Source organism: Falco rusticolus, chromosome 1 (assembly GCF_015220075.1).
Source record: "Falco rusticolus isolate bFalRus1 chromosome 1, bFalRus1.pri, whole genome shotgun sequence".
In the NCBI taxonomy this organism is placed as follows: Eukaryota; Metazoa; Chordata; class Aves; order Falconiformes; family Falconidae; genus Falco; species Falco rusticolus.
The window spans coordinates 19,039,733-19,059,116 of NC_051187.1; the positions used below are offsets into that span (position 1 = coordinate 19,039,733).

General features: G+C 39.9%; 1 protein-coding gene across 2 annotated transcripts; it reads right to left on the reverse strand.

Moving 5' to 3' along the window:
* Nucleotides 1-642: 642 nt before the first annotated feature.
* NSRP1 (nuclear speckle splicing regulatory protein 1) lies at nt 643-18,696 on the reverse strand. 2 transcript variants are annotated; one of them, XM_037373051.1, is made up of 7 exons: nt 18,481-18,696; nt 17,592-17,679; nt 8,369-8,425; nt 6,397-6,528; nt 5,257-5,464; nt 4,567-4,675; nt 643-2,299 (listed from the first exon to the last, which is right to left on the reverse strand). In XM_037373051.1, the coding sequence occupies exons 1-7, from the start codon at nt 18,498-18,500 to the stop codon at nt 1,258-1,260; spliced, it is 1,656 nt and encodes a 551-aa protein (XP_037228948.1). In that variant the 5' UTR covers nt 18,501-18,696; the 3' UTR covers nt 643-1,257. The 2 variants fall into 2 exon arrangements, with proteins under 2 accessions (XP_037228948.1, XP_037228958.1); XM_037373061.1 differs by lacking the exon at nt 18,481-18,696 and adding an exon at nt 18,079-18,227.
* Between the last annotated feature and the right edge of the window lie 688 nt (nt 18,697-19,384).

The following is a 19,384-nucleotide window of genomic DNA, read 5'->3' on the forward strand; positions in this document are numbered from 1 at the left end:
AAAAAGCAGAGTATCTAGTCCAGTTTACTATACCAACACGGCGTCTTTGACAAAAAGCAGTGGATTTCCTTCAGTTTTTGAACCCTGGCCCACTGCTAAACACTTCCATTCTATTCCAACACAAGAACGAATGCACATTTCGTTTGTTTAGACAGAACAGCAAAACCAAACTGATCCATGCTTGGACTAAGTGCTTAGCTACTTGATTAGCTTACACATAAAACTCATTCCATTCCAAGCCTTTGTAAACTGGCAGGCTTTACTCAAATTTTGTCTCATTACTAAGACTGCTGAACAAAAGACTAGAGAAACACCAATCTCAAATCTTTATATTAATGACCTTACTGTAGCACAGAAGTTATAAACTTACTACAAAACAAAGTGAAAGAAACCATTGTGAAGAGTGTTGAAAAGGTATTCTAAAAACTACGACCACAGTCAGACATCCTACTTACCAAGTTACAGTTTAAACACAATTTTATTCTTGAATATGAACCTTTGAACAGACTGATAGACAAATATAAAATATTACCTCCAGTAGAACAAGCAGATATGACTATAACACATGAAAAGAGACTCATTTCACACACAAAAAAATGCTGTAAAATAACAGAAGCATTAAAAAAGACCCACACATTAAGATCCAGTACGCATCTTACACTTTATTTGTTTCTGTACATCGGGTCCCCAAAACCAAAGCCCACACATAAATACAGAATTCATGTATCAATATGCATTTAGCTTACAAAACACCATACTACATATAGAAATGTCCTAGATTGTTATTCAGGCGTTTTTTCTTGCTTTTTTCCCCACTTTTATAGGTCTGCTTCTCATTTTTGAGAGCATCAGCAGGCAGCAATGACTCCTGCTAAGGGCTGAGAACTCCTTTGTTTCAGCAGAGCTCAGTTTCAGCTGGTGACAGGAGTCGGGGCTGCCCGGGCAAGTATTCTCACCTCACACTGTTTAACACTCCTAGGTCTGTCCCAGAACCTTCAAGTACCTAGGACAGGGTACTGAAGGCCTGGGTGGACGGAGTCAGCCAAATTTCAACTGTATAAACAGACTAAGGGTGTGTGTCAAGTGATCCGTTAATCCATTTCAAAAGTTGTTCTGCTACTATGGCACACACAGTTTCTTACAAGAAAGCCAGGAATAAATAGCTAGGATACACCTTTACTTCTGTACCAGAGTCCATGCAGCAGTGGCTTATCCTCTTGGTTGACAGACCAAGTGTTTTTGTCCACCACAGGGACATTAATCTTCTTCTTTCTCAATGTAAGATTTAGCACTGACACGTGCCATTTGCCTTGCCAAGTAGCGGTCCCTTGCTGACATGACTGTCTCTTCATTGCTCCGTTTGGCAAATTTGCTCATGCTCTCAGGTGGTTTCTGTGCTTGTTCTTTCTCCTCTTTCTCCCCTCCTTCTCCAGCTTTACGTTTCTGCTCAGAACAAACTCCAGAGCTGGATCTTCCCTTCTCATCCACCTCTCTCTCTTTTCCCTTTCTCTCTTTCTCCAGATCACCCTCTCCATCTTTTTCTAAAGATGCAGGAGTACCTTCCCTCCTCTCTCTGTATTTCTTCTCATCACTACCATGCTTCTCCCTCCTGTCCTTCATATGATCTTCCTTTTCTCTGCATCTCTCTCCTCTCTCCTTCTCTCTGTCATTATACCTGCCCTTACCATTTCTTATTCTTTCTTTCTCTCGTTCCTTTTCTGAGCCCTTCTCTTCTCTCTCCTTTGCCTTCCGCCATTCTCTGCCATGTCCCTCCCTCTCTTTTCTTTCCTTGCCCCTTTGCTTATCATCTTGCTCTTCCCTCCTTCTGTAGTTATCTTTATTAGTGTGATCCCCATATCTATGTCGCTCTTCCCTTTCCCTTTGGTGATTCTTCTCATGGGTTCTACTTCTGTCATAATCTTTTTCCCTGCATTGTTCATCATGTCCTCTTCTGCTTGGTCTGTTCTCTCCCCTCTTTGTAAGATGATTTGTTTGGGCTTTTGTGCACAGCTCTTCCTCTACACCGGATGAGCTTGGTGACCTGGAATGTCTCTGGTTCCTGTGATGTTTAGCCTCCTCTTCGCTGCTCACAGGGCTCCCTCTCCTTTTCTTCTTTTTCAAATTTACTTTACTATTTTTGTCCCTCTTATCATCATCACTACTATCAGTTCCTAAGTCGGTATCAGCATCTGGATTATTTTCTTTCTTAGCAGAGGGCTTCAGTCTTTGTCCTTCATATGGGCATTTGCTTCTTTGGTTGGAGTCTTCATAAGAACTTTCAGATTTTTCTTCCTTTATCCTACATTTTTAATGTTAAAAGAGAAAAAACAACATTACACAGCCTGAAATCTCAAGACTTTCCTATAAACTGAGTTCTGGTCAGGACTTAAGCAAAAGATGCTTCTGAAAAGTCTAAGAAAGCAACTGTATCTGTGGCTCAGGTTCCAGGAATCCAGCACAAAGGATTTCTATTAAGTATCTGTATTTGGTTCATTGGTGAAGGAGAGCTGATGCCTAGAAGAATGGCTATGGTTATGTATCTGTAGCCTCCATCTAAGGAAACAGACATAGATCTGTATTCTTGTGTAAGCTTTTTGGCAAGCTACTTTTCCTGTATTCACGTCAAATAATTATCCAGAGAAGAAGCAGGTTGTATATGTTGCTAACAGAAGTAGGAACATAGCTTCCATTAGTAGTAAATTTTTTTAATCCAGTATTTCTGAAGATCTCATTCTTGTGGCTAGATATAAATAAGTATCTCTTAACAGCTCGTAGATTCTTAAATAAAAAAAGCCGACCCATGGAGGACCAATTTGGGCAGTAGACAGAAAGGTTATGCTTTGTCATTCTTTTCTGACTGATAAGGAAGTTATGTTTTCTCACAAAAGCCACGCCTCTTCTTTTTAATCATACAGCTACAGTAACAGCCTGTGGTAAATTCTTGTGAATCAGCACACAATCTAGTTAGAATGAATGTTTGAAGCATGCTTGAAAGCACGGTTAGTCTACGAACAATGACTAAAAATTATGCTGAAAAGTTTGATAATTTATTTAGTAATCCAGTTAATTAAAATAAGTCAAAGGTGGATCCCTTTTGAGACAAGTGATGCAAATTCTGAGAACTAAAAATAGAGATTGTGCCACCATAAAAAAATTAAAATATACACCTGAACTACTTGTTTTCCCCTGAATTATTTTTATATACAATTCACAAAAGGAACATTTCCTTGATTTGCAAGATTAAGAAACCATCATTTCAAATGATCTCTAAACAGTACAAAACTACATCATCCTGAAGGCGCTGTAAAAGAAGAACTATTACATCAAATGGACCACCAAGTGGGCTGACCACTACTGCTACTGTTTTTAGAAAAGAGATGCAACCGAGTACCTTAGATTTCATCAAGAAAAAATAATAATCATGAAATGCAAAATTAATTTAACCACCTCAGTAGCAACCTCTGTGCACCAGTGAAACCAAGGAGGTATTTCTCTTTGGTGAAAGCCTGAGACAGGATGTTTTTCCAAACACATAGGTATACTAATACTTTAAGTCTCAAATGACAAAACCGTTGATTTCAAATTTCCCATTTTCTGCTTAAATTCAGGAAGCTGTTTTGCTTTTCTTCGAGTTGGTGATTCTTACTTCCTAGTTCTTTTACACTGCTTTTCCCTATTTATTTCCAATAAGGTGGCATATCCTTATGCTGAAGACATAACTTATTTCAGATAGTCAAGTAACTTCACTGTGATTGCATTCTCCATTTAAGCTAAGATCATATTTTCTAATAATCCAATCTCAGATCCAGAAGATTTCTTGATGAAAGCTGCACTGTTTTTTTCTGACAGCAAGCAATTAGCTACTGACATCCAGGTTTAAGGCCTATCTCAGGTGAGGTTCAACCTGAATTAATTGTTTCAGATGATCAATTGTTGCATACAACAAACATATGCCCTTCACCATACTTATCCACAGGGCAGAATTTCACCATCTCAATTACAGAAATCATTCAGCCTCATCTCATTACATCACTTTGGAATGTGCATATATTAAGATTTTTAAATATTCCCACTGGGTTTCCTATATATTTGATTAATTTCCTTTTACCACAGCATAACACTCAATTTATTTTTATGAGCCTGTAAATGTGGAGTAAGTACAAAGTTAGGAATTCACATTCATATCACAACATTGCTTCCTATGACTTACCTCTGTGCTCGTTATTTTACATTTTCAAAAGTGATTCAAAACGTGTAACTTAATGCAGATGGCCAAGTATTACGTAAACCAGAGTAAATATAGGTTACAATCGTGCCAGTATTACAAGTATGACTGTCTTGATACTTTTAAAATGGCATCCCTTTCCTGCTCATTTCTGTCTTCTAGCATATACCACTGATGGTCGTTGGACATTTTCCGAATAATTCAGTTAATCAACTGTATAGCCATCAGCTTACCCTACCAGTGTTTTAGTACTCTAATTCTTACAGTGTTCCAGTGACTCTGGAATCACAAACAGAAAGAAGCTGGTTTGTATATGAACGTGTTCTGGTATCGCATCCTACCTGGCTTCACGGAAGCTGCATTTAGGCATCTCTTCTTCCCCTACCCTCTGGTTTAAAAGATGTCTGTAAAATCCACTGAGATCCTTCTGTTTAGTCACATCCAGGTACGCTAAGGGGAAGAAAGTAAGGCTGGATTTACTGTACCACAAATACTCATCAGATACAACTCAAAATTGGTAAGACATCACCAAGACTGCAATCTCCACCCTGGAGGTTTTCAAGCCCAGACTGGAAAGGCCTTTGAGCTGCCTGATGTGACCTCAGAGCAGACCAAGCTTTGAGCAAGAGGCTGGAGCAGATGGCCTCCAGAGGTCCGCTCCAAGCTGATTTATCTTATGATACTACATCCCATTCTTCACACCCATTCCTGGGATACTGTACAGAACGTCTAAAGTAAGAAGTGTAAGCATCATTGTAGCCCAGGCTTATGAGTCTTCCTTCAAACACTGGCCCCTCCTCAAAAATTAAAAGTAGCGACCCAAATAGTACTGACACACAAACAGCTTCCTCTGTTCCTTTAGTAACGTGCACAAAGAAAAGTAACAGACAAAGTAGGATCTGATTCAGTATCTGCTATCTGGTCCTTTTTTAATTACCTCAAGCCTCACAGGGAGACTAGATAACAATGCTGTAAATCACGTACAAGGCCATAATTCTTTTTAAGGGGAATTACTTCAGTGTGAATCTCACCCTCAAGAGCTGCCTCTCTTCTTTCTCTTTCCTCCTCCTCAGCCCTTTCTTGTAGCTTCTTCTTATAGGCTGAAGTCACAAAAGCCTCTTTGTGAGCAAACTCTCCTCCTTCCATTTCACGTTCTTTCTGAATTTTTCTTTCCATTCTTTTTTCTTGCTCCTTCTTTCTAATCTCAGCTGCTTTGAGGATATTTTGGATGTATCTGGGCTAAAATAGGAGGGAAAAAAGGTACTGTGCTGAGAGAACACAAATTTGGATTGATGGAGATGTTGAAGAGAGTTGGTAATGGAAGAAAATTGACAGAAAAGCTAGTCTAACATACTCTCACCAACTGATAGCTATATGAAACAAACTGTCATTCCATTTTAGGTCACTAATGTGGCATGCTTCCTAATAACAAAAGAGGCTGCTGTATACAATCAAAACATTCAGCCCATCTCTGACTGGGATGATTTTTGCTCCAAGTTTAAGGAAATGTTTTTTGATTCCTCACCCCTCTGTCTTCTGTCTTGTAAATGTCTTGCTTTCTATTGCTGTAAAGCAGTGGGAAGCTTCCTTTTATACCCACAAAACCTGACAAGAGCTTTCGAACGAAACAGAAAAAGTAACAATGAAAATATCACTTGTCAGAATAGTTCAGCAATGCTTTGAAACAAGGCTTTGGGCTGTGGAAACTGGCTCACATGTCATCACTGAAAGTTACTTTCATCTTCTAACAGTCCTCCAGTAAGCACACTAGTGAGTGAGGGGGGACGATTTATGTTCATTGGCTTAACAATAAAAAGTCTTTATCATCAGAAGTAGTATTGTTGCTGGCCCATTGCCTCTAATCTTATTATCCCATTGTAATATTCTCTTCAGAAACACACAGAAAGATATGCTATATGTACATCATAAACTGGGTGGGGAACTTGTAGTCTGCTGCCTTCCCGAATACCACTGGATCAGGACTCTGAAGTATCTGATGACTAGCAGTTTTGCCAAAATTCTTGCAAATTACTACCTTATGTAACAGGATTTGAACCCAATACTTGCATGCCCCATGAGAAAATGCATTTGGCAAAGCTTAAAAGTTAATCATCATAGTTATTCCAAGCACACCAAGATATGACAGACAGCATACATTTTCAGGTATCGACCTTTTTGTCATCTTTTCCAGATAACACTCTGGCATTACTTTCTTTTTTCTTCTGCTGCATTTCATCATAAATACTGTCATATTCGTACACTGTAGCGTCTTCCTCCAAAGCCTTCTGAATCTCCAACTTAGTCTAAATAAAAAAAAAAGGTGGAGAAGATAAAAAATTAAGCGTGAAATTTTTACTATTTTCAAACATTTTATTTCTATATTGTAATTTAAACAGACCTATATCCATTGGAACATTGAGTGTAAATTAAAAACAGTCTGATATACAGAGCGCTTGAACTGTTCACCAGGATTGAGAAGACTGACAACCAGATCATCACCAGTATTTGCAGTTACAGGAAATACAGGAAGCAAAGTGTACCGGAAACTTCTTAATGAGTAAACTGTTTCATCAGATTACTGTTTATTAAAGAAAAAGAATTAAGTTAATACCATTTCAGTAAGTTCTACTATCTGTTTTCATCTATAGTTTATCCCCAAAGCTCCACGTAATAAACACATACCAGTGTAATTCAGGATACGATTCCCTATTTCACAGTTCTATCTTCTGTTTGTACAGTCAAGTTGGAAGGAAGAACGGTGAAACCGTTCAGTTCTTAAAAGCCCTATCAGAAAAAAAGCCAACTACTAGGGGAACCCTTGGATCAGACCTCCTGATGACAGAAGAGGAATGCTGAACCACCACCATACAAGTTTCTCAGGCACGTATTACCTCCATTTAAAAACAGTGATATGTTAAACACATGATGCGTAAGTATCTTTCTCTTCTAACTACGTCTTATTAGTCTGGAATATTTAGAATGTCAAAATTAGTGTTTTCTCTGTACAATTTATTTCTCGATTACAGTAAAAAGCTCACTGCTGGTATCTATATAAATATTTAAAAAACAATACTTTGTAACATTATATTCTACAAACGAAACAAAGCATCTGAGAAATTCATCAATGCATTCTATGGCACAAACCAAACTTCAACCTCTTGTGTATTTCAGTGCTTGCATTGAATAAACAGCAATTGTATTGTGTTTTAAATTATTACTAGCTCTGTGTTAAACCTCATTCATGCAGCTTTCATTGGGTAGTTCTTCAGCTACTCTGATATAGCCAGAAGAATTTCAAAAAGAAAAATCTTGCCCAGAAAAGTGAAACAAAATCTTTGCTAGTGGAAATACTCTGAGAACTTCAAGTCAAGTTTTAAAGAGAGTCTTGTGCTGCAAAGGGCAATGCACAAAAAATTTTTTTAAAAGGTGTCCTGGTTTCACCTGGGATAGACTTAATTTTCTTCTTAGTAGCTCATACAGTGCTGTGTTTTGGAATTTGTATGAGAATAATGTTGGTAACACACCGATGGGTTTAGTATAAACACTACTTAGAAACAACTAAGTCAAGGACTTTTCAGCTTCTCAGGTCCTGCCAGCGAGAAGGCTGGGGGGTACAAGAAGCTGGGAACGGGCACAGTCAGGACAGCTGACCCAAACTGGCCAAAAGGATATTCCATACTATATGATGTCATGCTTAGTATATAAACTGAGGGGAGCTGGCTGAAGCGGGAGAGCCGGTCACTGCTCTGGGACAGGCTGAGCATCAGTCAGTGGGTGCTGAGCAACCATACTGTGCATCACGTGGCTGTTTTTTTTTAAATGTATTTCTCTTTCTCTTTTTGTTATCTTTCTTTTCATTACAATTAGTAGCAGTAGTATTAGACTTTATTTCAATTATTAAACTGTTCTTATTGCAACCCATGGGTTTTACCTTGTTCTGATTCTCCTCTCCATCCAGCTGGTGGGGGGTGAGTGAGCGAGTGGCTGCATGGTACTTAGTTGCTGGCTGGGGTTAAACCATGACAAAGGGTAACCCTAGTTCTGAAGTTGCACAATTATGTTTCTGCAGTTATTTAATGAAAGGGAATGATGCAGTAATTTCTCAATCTGTCATGGGCATGAAGAGTCCCCACCGCATCTTACCTGTTTCATTGCTTGTTTTTTCAATGCTTCTTTCTGAAGACTTTCACCAACAGATGGCTACAAAAAGGAAACATTGCAGAAATAAAATTAATTACATTGACACAGCTCATATTATTTTTCAACTATCCTAACGAACAACTATATAATAGCCTCATTACATAGGTCAGTCTCTCACATCAATGGGATTTTCTGTAAGCAAGAAAAACTAAAAGTTCATCCACAAGCATACAATGAATCAGTCTTTTTACCATGAGCAACATATTGCAGTACCTCGACTTATATATGTGTATACATTTTTCTTACAAAAATGGCGATGAGTTTAAGAACGCTATTTCCATGATATGTGTACCTCAAAAGCTGCATAAAACTTCATGCCATTTCATAAAACAAGTAATCTCATGATTACTTGAAGAAATGCTCAGAGATATAGAAGTTCTGTGAAAACTGTTTAGTTCCCATGCCTTCCTCCAACCACTGCCAAAAAAAATGGTAGAAAAGACATACCCCTCCACTATGGCAAGGGTCAGTCTGTTGATGCAAGAAACTAGCATATCAGCAGGCAAACCATCTAGCAAAGGACAGCAAAAACCAGTACTGAAAAAAATTCCTAGAAGAAGGATGCTTGTAATACATCTACTCATGCCCGAACACCACAATTCTTTCAGTTTCTGCCATTAAAAAAAAAAAAAAAAAAAAAAAGAAAAAAGAAAATGCAGAAAACAAATCCCCTAAATCAACAGAAAGTGAATTATCCCCTCCTACCAATTTATGTATCAAAAATTTTTTAATGTTCTTGGGAATTATATGTTGTGGATAATGAAGAATAAATGTTCTTGATTATTTTTTAAATTATATTTCTAATAGTCCATGAAAGAGATAGGTGCTATTCAGGATATACATACTCTTTCTTCCAGCACATAAATGTCATCAGAGATGTAGCAGTCACGAGCAGACATTCTTACTGACAATCACATGGAAAACACTGTATTCATAGCAAAAAACCAAATATCCAAAAGGATTTGGCACTTATTTCAGGTTTGAGCTGTACCATCAGTTCATATTTTTAGAAATACGAATACTGCTGATTTGAACAGCATGTACTTCAATCATTCATGTTTAATTTCTGAAGATTAATATGCTACGAAATAGCAATCCTAATCTTTCCTAGGAAAAACATATCCACTACCAAAAACATGTTTTCTAATCATACTGTCTTTTAAGAAAAGCTTTGCATTTTATTATGTCTATTAATTAGTGCTGAAGTAAACTGCACATCTATTTTTTTCTCAACCAACAAATACTGTTTATTGATTCACTATAAACGACAGAACTCGTATCCTTGGTTATGTAATGAATTATCTCTTAATCTTAAAAAGCAGAAATAGAAGGGAAAAATCCTTTTGCAATTTGGCAGCTTCCCACGTTTTGCAACTTTGACTAATATGTGCTCTGTATCACATTCTAAAAAGACAGAGATTGTGTAATCAGTTCTTAATAAAATTTAAAAATGGAAATGAACTAGCAAGGAGCTTGGCAGCGAGGACTAGGATATTCTACAATGAAACAGAATTAGTACCATATAAATAAAAACAGATCCCCTGAACAAGGAGGCTTTTGAATTCATTTGATGTTGAAAATAACATGATATGGCCCCTCTTTTTTATGCTACTAGGATTTTAACAGATGTGTCAACAAGGAAAAAAACCCAACTGCTTTTCCACAGTTTTCTATATGACAGACTGTAAATAGTCCAAATATTTTTTTTTACTGGTTAATTTCAGAAACAGGGAACAAGCTGTGCCATGAGCAGCAGTTAATGGAGTTTCATGGTATGTGACACTGTGCCCTCTGTCTCTATTTCCCCTATCACCTCCTCAGACAGGGTGCCTATGTCATTTGGCAGGTGAGCCACACCGTGTGTGACCAAAAGCCAGCCCAGTGTTGAGCAGCCAGTCAACAGCTGCTCCTCAATGCTGAGAAAGATGAAAATCACAAATTCTCATCTGTGTTCATCCCTTCACCCAGCTGCTAATTTTCAGCAAGACCACAGGAACACAGTATCTTTGGGACTTCTGCTACCCACCAAGGGTGGTTAAGATTGTTAGTGAGTTCCCAAGTCATACAGGACTAACAGGTACACACAGTGACCATCACTAAGGGGTATTTTTCTGCTCTGCAAACCATGAATACTAAAATGACTTGCAAGCGTCTCTAGCTCTTTTTAATTAAAAAAATAAAAAATAAAAGGCAGTAAGGTTCTCTCACAGGAGTGCCAGATACTTCTAAACTCAGCAAGAGAAGGTGCTACAGCAACACAGTCGGTATTTGGAGAAGTACATACGGTATCACGTAATAGCACCCACTGAATTCTAGACATTTGCTCGCTTCCCATAAACACGCTAGTACTCACTTTCCTAAGTAATATTACAAACAGAAAATCCCGAGGCACAGAATATTCAAAATATTCCTTCCTAGCCCACTCCAAGTGAGGGGTTTAAAGTAAAAATGGGCACACGAAAGGGCACATATTCCAACTTTTTCTGGTGCTTTAATTGCTACACACAGACTCAAATAACATCCATCTCTGCTTTCAAATTGTTAAACCTTGTGGTTAAACCACAGTAACAAAGGGAAAGCATGATACGCACTTTCGCGGCTGCAGTTACGCTCACCAGCAGAACGCAGCCCCTCTGTCCCACCCAGCTGCAGGTGACCAGGTAAGGAAGCAGACCACGCTTCAGGCTTTAGGAAGCTGGGCTTGGTAAACATCAGCAACACACTCCGAGAGCCCACTGCTGTATCAGCGGTACACCCTGTATGCGGCACCTTGCTGACTGTTTGGGCTAGAATGGGATAGAGTTTCTTATTTATTTTTGTAGCTGGTTGGTTGGCTGGCTGATGGAAGTAGATAGTGGACTATTTTGTTTAAAACAACCTACAAGAAACCTGACCATTCATCTAGTATTTACCTCTGGATTTCAAGATTGAAGAGCTGACGTTGAGACACATTTAAAATACTGTAATTAATTTTTATGTCCTATGCTTTCTTTTAAAAATGCTATAAATGAGCCAGTATAAACTTCTTAATATAAAGAGCTATTTTAAGTTGGCAGTGGGACACAGACCAGCATTACACAGAAGACCTAGACTTCCTCCTGGCTCTTGGGAAGGAAGATGGTCCTCTGCTTGACATACTAAGGGTCATCACTGAAGGTTTCCTTTATCAGATACTTACACTGACTGCTTTTACAGAAAGATCCCTAAACAGTAAGGAATCTCTCCTGCATTACGCCAGAAAGCAAGGGCTCAGTTCCGCAGTTATATTTACAGAATAAGCTTTATTCCACCAAAATATTTTTAATACTGCTTAGAAAGTTTTCTCTGCCTATGTGAAATAAACCTGTTGATCTACAAAGATTACATATACACAAAAGTAATATATGATCCTCATTATTGTACATGTAATTGTAAAGAAGTACACCTGCGATTTGTTTGTCTAGAGTGGCAGTAAGTCTACACAAAACAAACACCTTCCCTAATGGTTCATGGTGGACAATTTCCTGTTGTGCTATGAGCTCTGACAGATGAGAACTTCCCGTTCTTTTGTATTGTTTTTACTTATCAACTGCCCATTTATTAAAGGCCCTATAAGCTCAGCAATCTGTCTCACACTTTCTCCTTCCCTGCAGTCGTTATTCTTCTGATGCACAAAGCTTATAGTTTAATATTTTCTTGAAGGAGAAAATGTTTTAACCCTATCCTGTCAAAACACATAGAATCCATGCAAATCAAGAAACTCTTAGAAATTAAGACCTTCCAGCCTACCACTCCTATGAGACCATGGAATATACCTTGTGCACACCTGAAAGGGTGGGGGGAGAGAAATTACCCCAATTACTGTTATTTCCCATTGCTCTCTCCCATTTCTTATCTCCTTTGTGTATTTGCAAGTCTCTTTCAGGTTCTTAAGTGCTTAAGCTACCTTATTTTTATCCTGCAGACAAGCACCCCATCTAAGTTCAGAAACTTACTATGGGCAAACATCAGACAAGGGATTTCATAAAGCTCTTAGAAAATCAAACCAAAAGCAGGATAGCAAATGTTTTACCCAGATGTGCCTAGTTTAAAGAATACTCGGTCTCTATTTATTCTGAGTTACTACTTGTTTGTTCTTGGGGAAAAAAAGCCAGTTGCTGACATTGGGTTTTCAGAACTCCTCCTAAACCGCTGCTGTAAATGACATCATTTCTGGAGCAGAGTGTGCAGCACCATTTAAGCATAGTCTCAGAAAACAAGTCTTAGTCTGTAACTAGTATCATTCTCAGTGTTGTAGCTGTTTTCTAGGAAGTTACAACCTTAAATCTGAATTTCAGAATGTCTTGTAAAAAAGTCACAACTATTTTAATAGATGGTCTTGAAGTATATGTGGGATGCTTGACTTGTTTTTTGCCACTGACTGCCACAAGTACGAGACCAACAAATTCTGACATAATAGCTATTACTAATGGAGTATCTCATATTAGCTGCACAGCCTGTCTCCTAAGGACAAGCATTTGTGGTTGCTACCAGAACTCCAGGCATGGTACTTACTAAGAGAATGTAAGATGTCACTCCATTCCTTTTTTTAAAACCAAATGATGCTTCTGCTCTAATATAACCAGTTACAAAAGAACCAGGAGGGGGCTTTGCCCTTTAGATTGCCCTTTTGAATTCTCTACATGCTGCTTTGCAGTAGACACATAAAATAAATTACCTTTGTTTAAAGTGAAATACATTTTAAAGGGAAATTAAATGCTTCAGTGATGTCAGGCAGATCATACGTAGTTTGATTTTAATCTCTCACTACAACCATATAGTTTTAACTGAATGCATAGAAAAATATTTAACCAAACAGCAAGAGCAGGATAATTTGGAGCTCTATTTGATCAGCACGTAAAAGAAGCACAGTCAGACAGTTCACCAAAAGCAAAGCCTACATGTATAGTGAGCCAGCCAGTCCAAGAGCAATTTATTGTTATCAAGACTGAGAAATAGATACTTTCAGAGCAAAATTCACCTCATTGATTTTAGGTATCTACTTCAGCATGAGGTAACGTGTACCTGTGTCTCTACTGAGTGTAGACGGAGCTCTGGGAACTCAAGTGTAGATACCTGCAGGTGTTTCAATGGATCTTGCTGCAAGTCTGTGGCCTGATGTGGCTGTGTCTCTGAGAGGCTGAGATCTGACCCTGCTCACATCATTCTTCTCGCATCACGTAAGGAATCCCAGACTGTGAGATCTTTGCATTCATGACACTTTGGTATCAAGACATCTTAAAACGAGCTACTTATATGCTCGTGTATATGAATTTATATGTAATTAGTAGTAAATTGTTAAGGCTTGTCCTCACAGAGACCTAGATTATCCGACTACAGCCTGCACATGGATGACCACTAAATACACACAAGACCCAAACCTTCACAGGGTGGGGAAATCAAGTCAGGCACCAGATTCACCTCAATTCATAGCAGTCGTGGCTACTAGCAGAAGATTAGGAGAAAGAACATGAAAAACAAGTCACATACAAAATTAGCTTTCCCTGGCACTCCCTCCTAGCTTCCAGAAACCAGATTAGGACTTCCTGAACCAGAGGATGCACCTGGACCATTGTTTGACACCAAGAGCATCCCTTAATTTGACTAATCCATTTCTGAATCCATTTATGTTTTTGGCAGTGCCACAATATCCCATTGCAATGAGTTCTACAACTTAATGATACATTGTGTGGAGAAAACCTCCCCACTTCCTCTTGTTTAGACTAAACCAGTTACTTGGTAATTCCATAATATAGCCTACTGCTCAAATTATGAGAAATGGCAAAATCATTTTACTTTCTCTGAATCATCCTTGATTTTACACACATCATCTTGAGCTATTCCTCTCTACTTCCTTCTCAGTAATCTCTTTCCTAAGAGCTCCTTCAGCCTACTTCATCTTACCTTGCATGAAAACTGTTGCACAAACTTTGGCCATCAACAATACTCATTACTTGGCCAATCTATTTATTTTTTTTTTTTAGTCATACTGTATCCTTTGCAAAGTTGCAAAGTGAACAGAAGGATCTGTAAGCAAAATCCAGTATCTGAGTCTACAACAGGATAGTTTTCTGCTTGCTTTCAGTCTCCTTTGTGCCTGCTTAAACACTCCATTTATCTTTCAGATGGTCACTAAAAACCACCACCACATCAAGCTGATCCATTCACAGAACTATCCAAACTGACTCCACAATCTCTCTCCTGAATTTAGCACCTACTGTGTCTATGAACAGTTATTTTTTCAGCTACACTTTACACCCTGTAGCAACAAATCAGTTCTGAAAGGCTGGTAGGGTACAGGAATGTATGCTGGGTGATTCTGATACAATCAAGAAACAGACATTTTACCTGCTGTACAACAGAGATATTTTCAACTACATTCCAAAGATAAAATAGAACATGGAACAGTGCACTGGGAATAGTGACAAGCCACCTCTGAAAATGCAAGGCATGAATAAGAGGAACAGTACTTTTGGAGAAAATTGATATATCATAAATAACTACACCAGAATGGAAACTTGTTTCTAACATACCAGTTTGTTGCTGTAACTTTTCTCTACAGCAAGTTTTCCTAAGAGTAACAACCTTCCCTCCAGTTTTTAAAGACAGCAACAACTCTGAAGGCAAGTAACTCAGAAATATATTGGCTGTAATCACCTGGTTTACTTTTTCCCAGTCAACATTGAATTTCAGTAAAATTCCCATTCCAGATGTTCTGCTTCTTACAAACTAACCCAAAGACCATCTTTATTGGCAACTAACATCCATTAACGTACTTAACCACAGCAAGAACCCTTTCAAATTCCTTTAGCAAAGGTGCAGGCAAAATCTTAATGAAATATGCATAGTAACATTTTTTAAAAGGGAGAAGAAGTTTGTTGTCTAATATATAATCACAGACCAAGTCAGGTGTGCAGATTTCCTAGCACAAACTTTATTAGAGTTCAGTTAAAAATACATAATCTCCAGACATTTGAGATGTAGTTCTGACTGATAAGGTAGCAGACAGGAAATGAAACCCCTCCCAAATGCTGCTCCTTATCTTGAAAAGCTCTGAAATTATTACTGAACTAATAAAGTAATTTTGCTTTTTTTAAAAAAATATCTTCTTTGATAGAGGCAGTTATGAGATTATTACTTTTTGCTGGATATGTACCATACTGATGAGCATGACAACTTTTAAGAGTCTTTGTAACAGACTCTGGTAGTGAACCTGTCAGCCTTTCTGAAAGGGAGGATACTTGAGCTGTTAAGCTAAAAGTTAGCAGACCACATCATACATTATTATTAATGTTGTTACTATTGTTAGAATTCATTATTTTGCTTTAATGTTTAGATATTATGAGAAAATGGTAAAGTGAAAAAATGCAAGATAGCCCCATACTCAGGAAGATTTATAATCCTACCATGTAATGTTTGATGATAGTAGATTAAATCAAGCCAGTTCTTGGGATCTCGAAAATGTGGGGTCAGTCCCTTAATGAAGAGAAAGGCAACAAATCCCAAACTGACAGGGAAAGCACTCCTACCACGGTGGACAGCAGATCCACTGTTATCACCGTTTAAACAAAAGGCTCTCTTCAGAGCTACAGTGCCAGCTATGAGCTCAAGTGGACAGACGCACCCCCCAGCGCGCTGAGGACAGCAGCTAAACAAGGAAAGAGATGGGATTAAGATGTGCTCCTGTCCTCTCTGTTTCCTGTAAGTCCTTTAAGCTGCATGGAGGCAGTTTAATGTTGAGGGCTGAGCGGGTATCACTAGAAAGGCCCTCAAACCTGTCATGCCCTGTACAAAGGGAGCTCAGGTACTTTCAACAGCAGCATTCTGGATTGTGTCATGGAAGCAGGTACACAGAGACTTGGAGTTGCTAGATTCAGGCTTTCTGTGATATAAAAATAACAACTGCTAGTTCATTTTAAAAATAAATGTTTTGATAATATGAGTCAGAAACTGACAAAGATTATTTGAAGCTTTATTAGCTGGTTTTTTTCAACCACGCAAAGGAACAAGCATTGTGTGAGGCTCCAGAGCAGTAAAAACATTTCTGTAACACAGGTTCTGTTTCTAAATTTCAACTTCTTAAAGGCTAACATTCTAGAGTACAGGTATATGTAAAATTTATTTTCCAGGTGTTGTGGAAAAAAGCTAAATATGCACATAATGACATTATGATTAAATTATCACAAGTAATTCCAGATCAATAAAACCCATAAATTGTAACATTATGTCCAGAAAGCTCCATCCATATGGAGAGCTCATCTCCACAAATCCAAGTTTCTATTCTTTATTTGTAAACTATAAAGCTACTGGCTTATACCCTTCAAAAATTCTGTTTTAGAAGTTGGGTTTCTGTAAGGTATCCAAACCAGCCTATATACTACACCACTTCTTAGACGCTCCCCATACTCACAGCATTAATCCAGCAGTGTAACTTTTATAGTGTACAGCACCCTCTACTGGGACAGGCAGGAAGCCAGTATTTTGAAGGTAATACTTTAAAAATGTTAAAAATAAAGGAGACTATGGAAAAGAACACTTACCGACATCACACAATGTAGTCAAACATCACAAAGTATCAACACACTCTGTGATCATAGAAAAGCTGTGTACCAATACTGCAAGTACTGTAATTCCAGAACTACAAGTAATTCTCATTACTTGCCCCTACTTTATTTTTTTTTTTTTTTCGCTTTAGAACTCTGGGGTTTTAAAGCTTTGCTTTTGTTTACAGTGAGGCTGAACATCATAAATGAGTTCTATCAAATTTGGATGGAATGAACTAAAGGATTAAATACACTTCACTACTACACTCTTAAGTATCTGAGAAAGGACTGTTGATTACTGCTTGTTTTTCTATTTGCAGTCGTATTTACCAGCAATAACCAACAAATTTATTTACAAGCTAGATACTCTTGCAAACTGGTTCCCACATGGGATCAACTTCTGGAAGATTTGACAGGAAGTAACTAAGAAGTGATGTTACACTTTATGTAACTTGTGCTAAAGAAAACATCTATTTCATGCCCAAATCCAAAATCATGACATATGTCTTAGTAACACTGCCACAAGCTGATGCAAGCATTACGGGTTATAAGCAAGGAATTTGGAGAATATGAGCCAAATTTCAGAAGAAAATGGCTGGACTGACCTCTTCATCAGAGTCATCTGCAAACACCGAGAGTTTCTTCGAAACAAGATTTTTCTGCGGCATTTTTTTTGGCATAATGAGCCCATATCTAGGGAAAAAAAATAAAAATTACCTTTACCATTACTTACAACAAAACACTGAGGATGTTTCAAAACAAACATCTACCATTCACAATTTTGGAAACAAAAGATCAGCATCAACATAACGTATTAAGTATAGATCTGAGTAGTGTTGCCAGCAGCGTGCTCAGCCTTGCCATATGGTTGCTAGCTTCTCCCATAGCTGTTGCTGTCCTTTTCCACGCAGTTTCTGGGTGCCAATGATCCTCCTACATTAGAGAACAAATCTCCCCTGTCCAGAGCTCTCCAAGTGATTTTTTGTCCTGAGAAGTAAGGAATTACTATTGCTTAACCTGCACAGATTTTGTCTTAGTCTACGCTAGGCGCTACTCCATAACTGCATTTGCCGGAGCAGTAAGTTCACCTACTTTGCATGGCGATGGAAACCACCAACCCGCAAACACAGCTACGGCAAAACACAAGATCGGCAGTCAGATCATGTCATGCAGAGACTGATTAACTACACACAGAGAACTCCTCGGCCGACACAGCCAGTCTCTGCGCTCACATACACCTCCTACGTTTTTGACAATGAGCAATCTCCACCGCGGGATTCCCCCCCCCGGCACCCGCGGCCTCCTGATGAGGCTCGACTTCCCCAGAGAGAAAACGAGCCCCGGCAACACCGCAGCGAGTCCCGGCCCCAGGCAGGGCCCTGCCCGCACCCGCCCCAGCGCCCCCCGGCCGGCTGCCCCGCACAGCGCGGCCCGCTCGGACCCGAGGCCCCCGGTAGCGGCGCGGCGGGGCCTCCCCGCCCCAGCGTCACTCACTGCTTGCTCAGCGCCGCCATCTTGTCCCCGCCGCTGCCGTCGCTAAGCAAAGCCGCCCCGCCGTTCCGCAGCCGCAGATTCCTCGCGGCCGAGACGCCCCCCGCTGGCTCGGGGACCCCCGCCGCCCCGCGCCGCGGTCCCGCTCCAGGAGGGAGGCAGAGGGCGGGCGCCGGGGGCCGGCGGCGGGGGGCGAGTTTTTAACGGCTCCTTGGCGGGTGGCGAAAGTGCCGGGGGGGGAAGGGCTGTTGCGAGCCGAGCCGGGCCGAACGGAGCCGAGCCGAGCCCGAGCCGGGCCGGGCCGAACGGAGCCGAGCCGAGCCCAGCCGAGCCGAGGGCGCTGGCAGCTCCTCAGGGCAGTGGCTGCTGCTGCCCGCGGCCGGGCGGAAAGGCCTGTGTAGGCCTGGGGCCGGCAGGCACCCCCGAGGCCGGCGGGACCCCCGAGGCGGGCAGGGACCCCCCAGGCCGGCAGGTACCCCGAGGCGGGCAGGCACCCCCAGGGCCGGTGGGACCCCTGGGGCAGGCAGCCCCCCTTGAGGCTCTCCCTACGCCCCCACCCCCGGGGGGTGCAAAGCCACCCTGTCCCTGCCCAGACATCGCCTACCTGGAGGTGTCGCTTGTTGCCAACTGAAGAAAGAAAGAGGAGTTTAATTTCCCAACATTTTATTAAAAAAGTGATTCTGCCGAAAGAAACGTTATTGGAAAGATGAAATCTTGCTACCGACAGTGCTGTTGGTGGTAATCTCAAGCTTTATCCCAATAAGAAAGGTTTTTCTGCTATATTAAAAGTGTAAGGCTTTTCTACAGCGTGTTCAGAACTTCACAAAATGCTGATGAACAACAACCTTTACTTAAAATTATTCCTAAAGAGTAATTTAAGGAGACTGAATCCTGGAAATTTTTGCTG

What these genes read in the sequence shown, in the direction of transcription:
- NSRP1 (XM_037373051.1), bottom strand. Translation starts at nt 18,500, where the DNA reads ATGGCGGCGCTGAGCAAGCA. An exon ending in ATGGCGGCGCTGAGCAAGCA is followed by an intron (nt 17,680 to 18,480) that starts GTGAGTGACGCT and finishes TTTTTTCCCTAG; the next exon opens with ATATGGGCTCATTATGCCAA. An exon ending in AAGAGAGGCAGCTCTTGAGG is followed by an intron (nt 4,676 to 5,256) that starts GTGAGATTCACA and finishes TCTTCCCCTTAG; the next exon opens with CGTACCTGGATGTGACTAAA.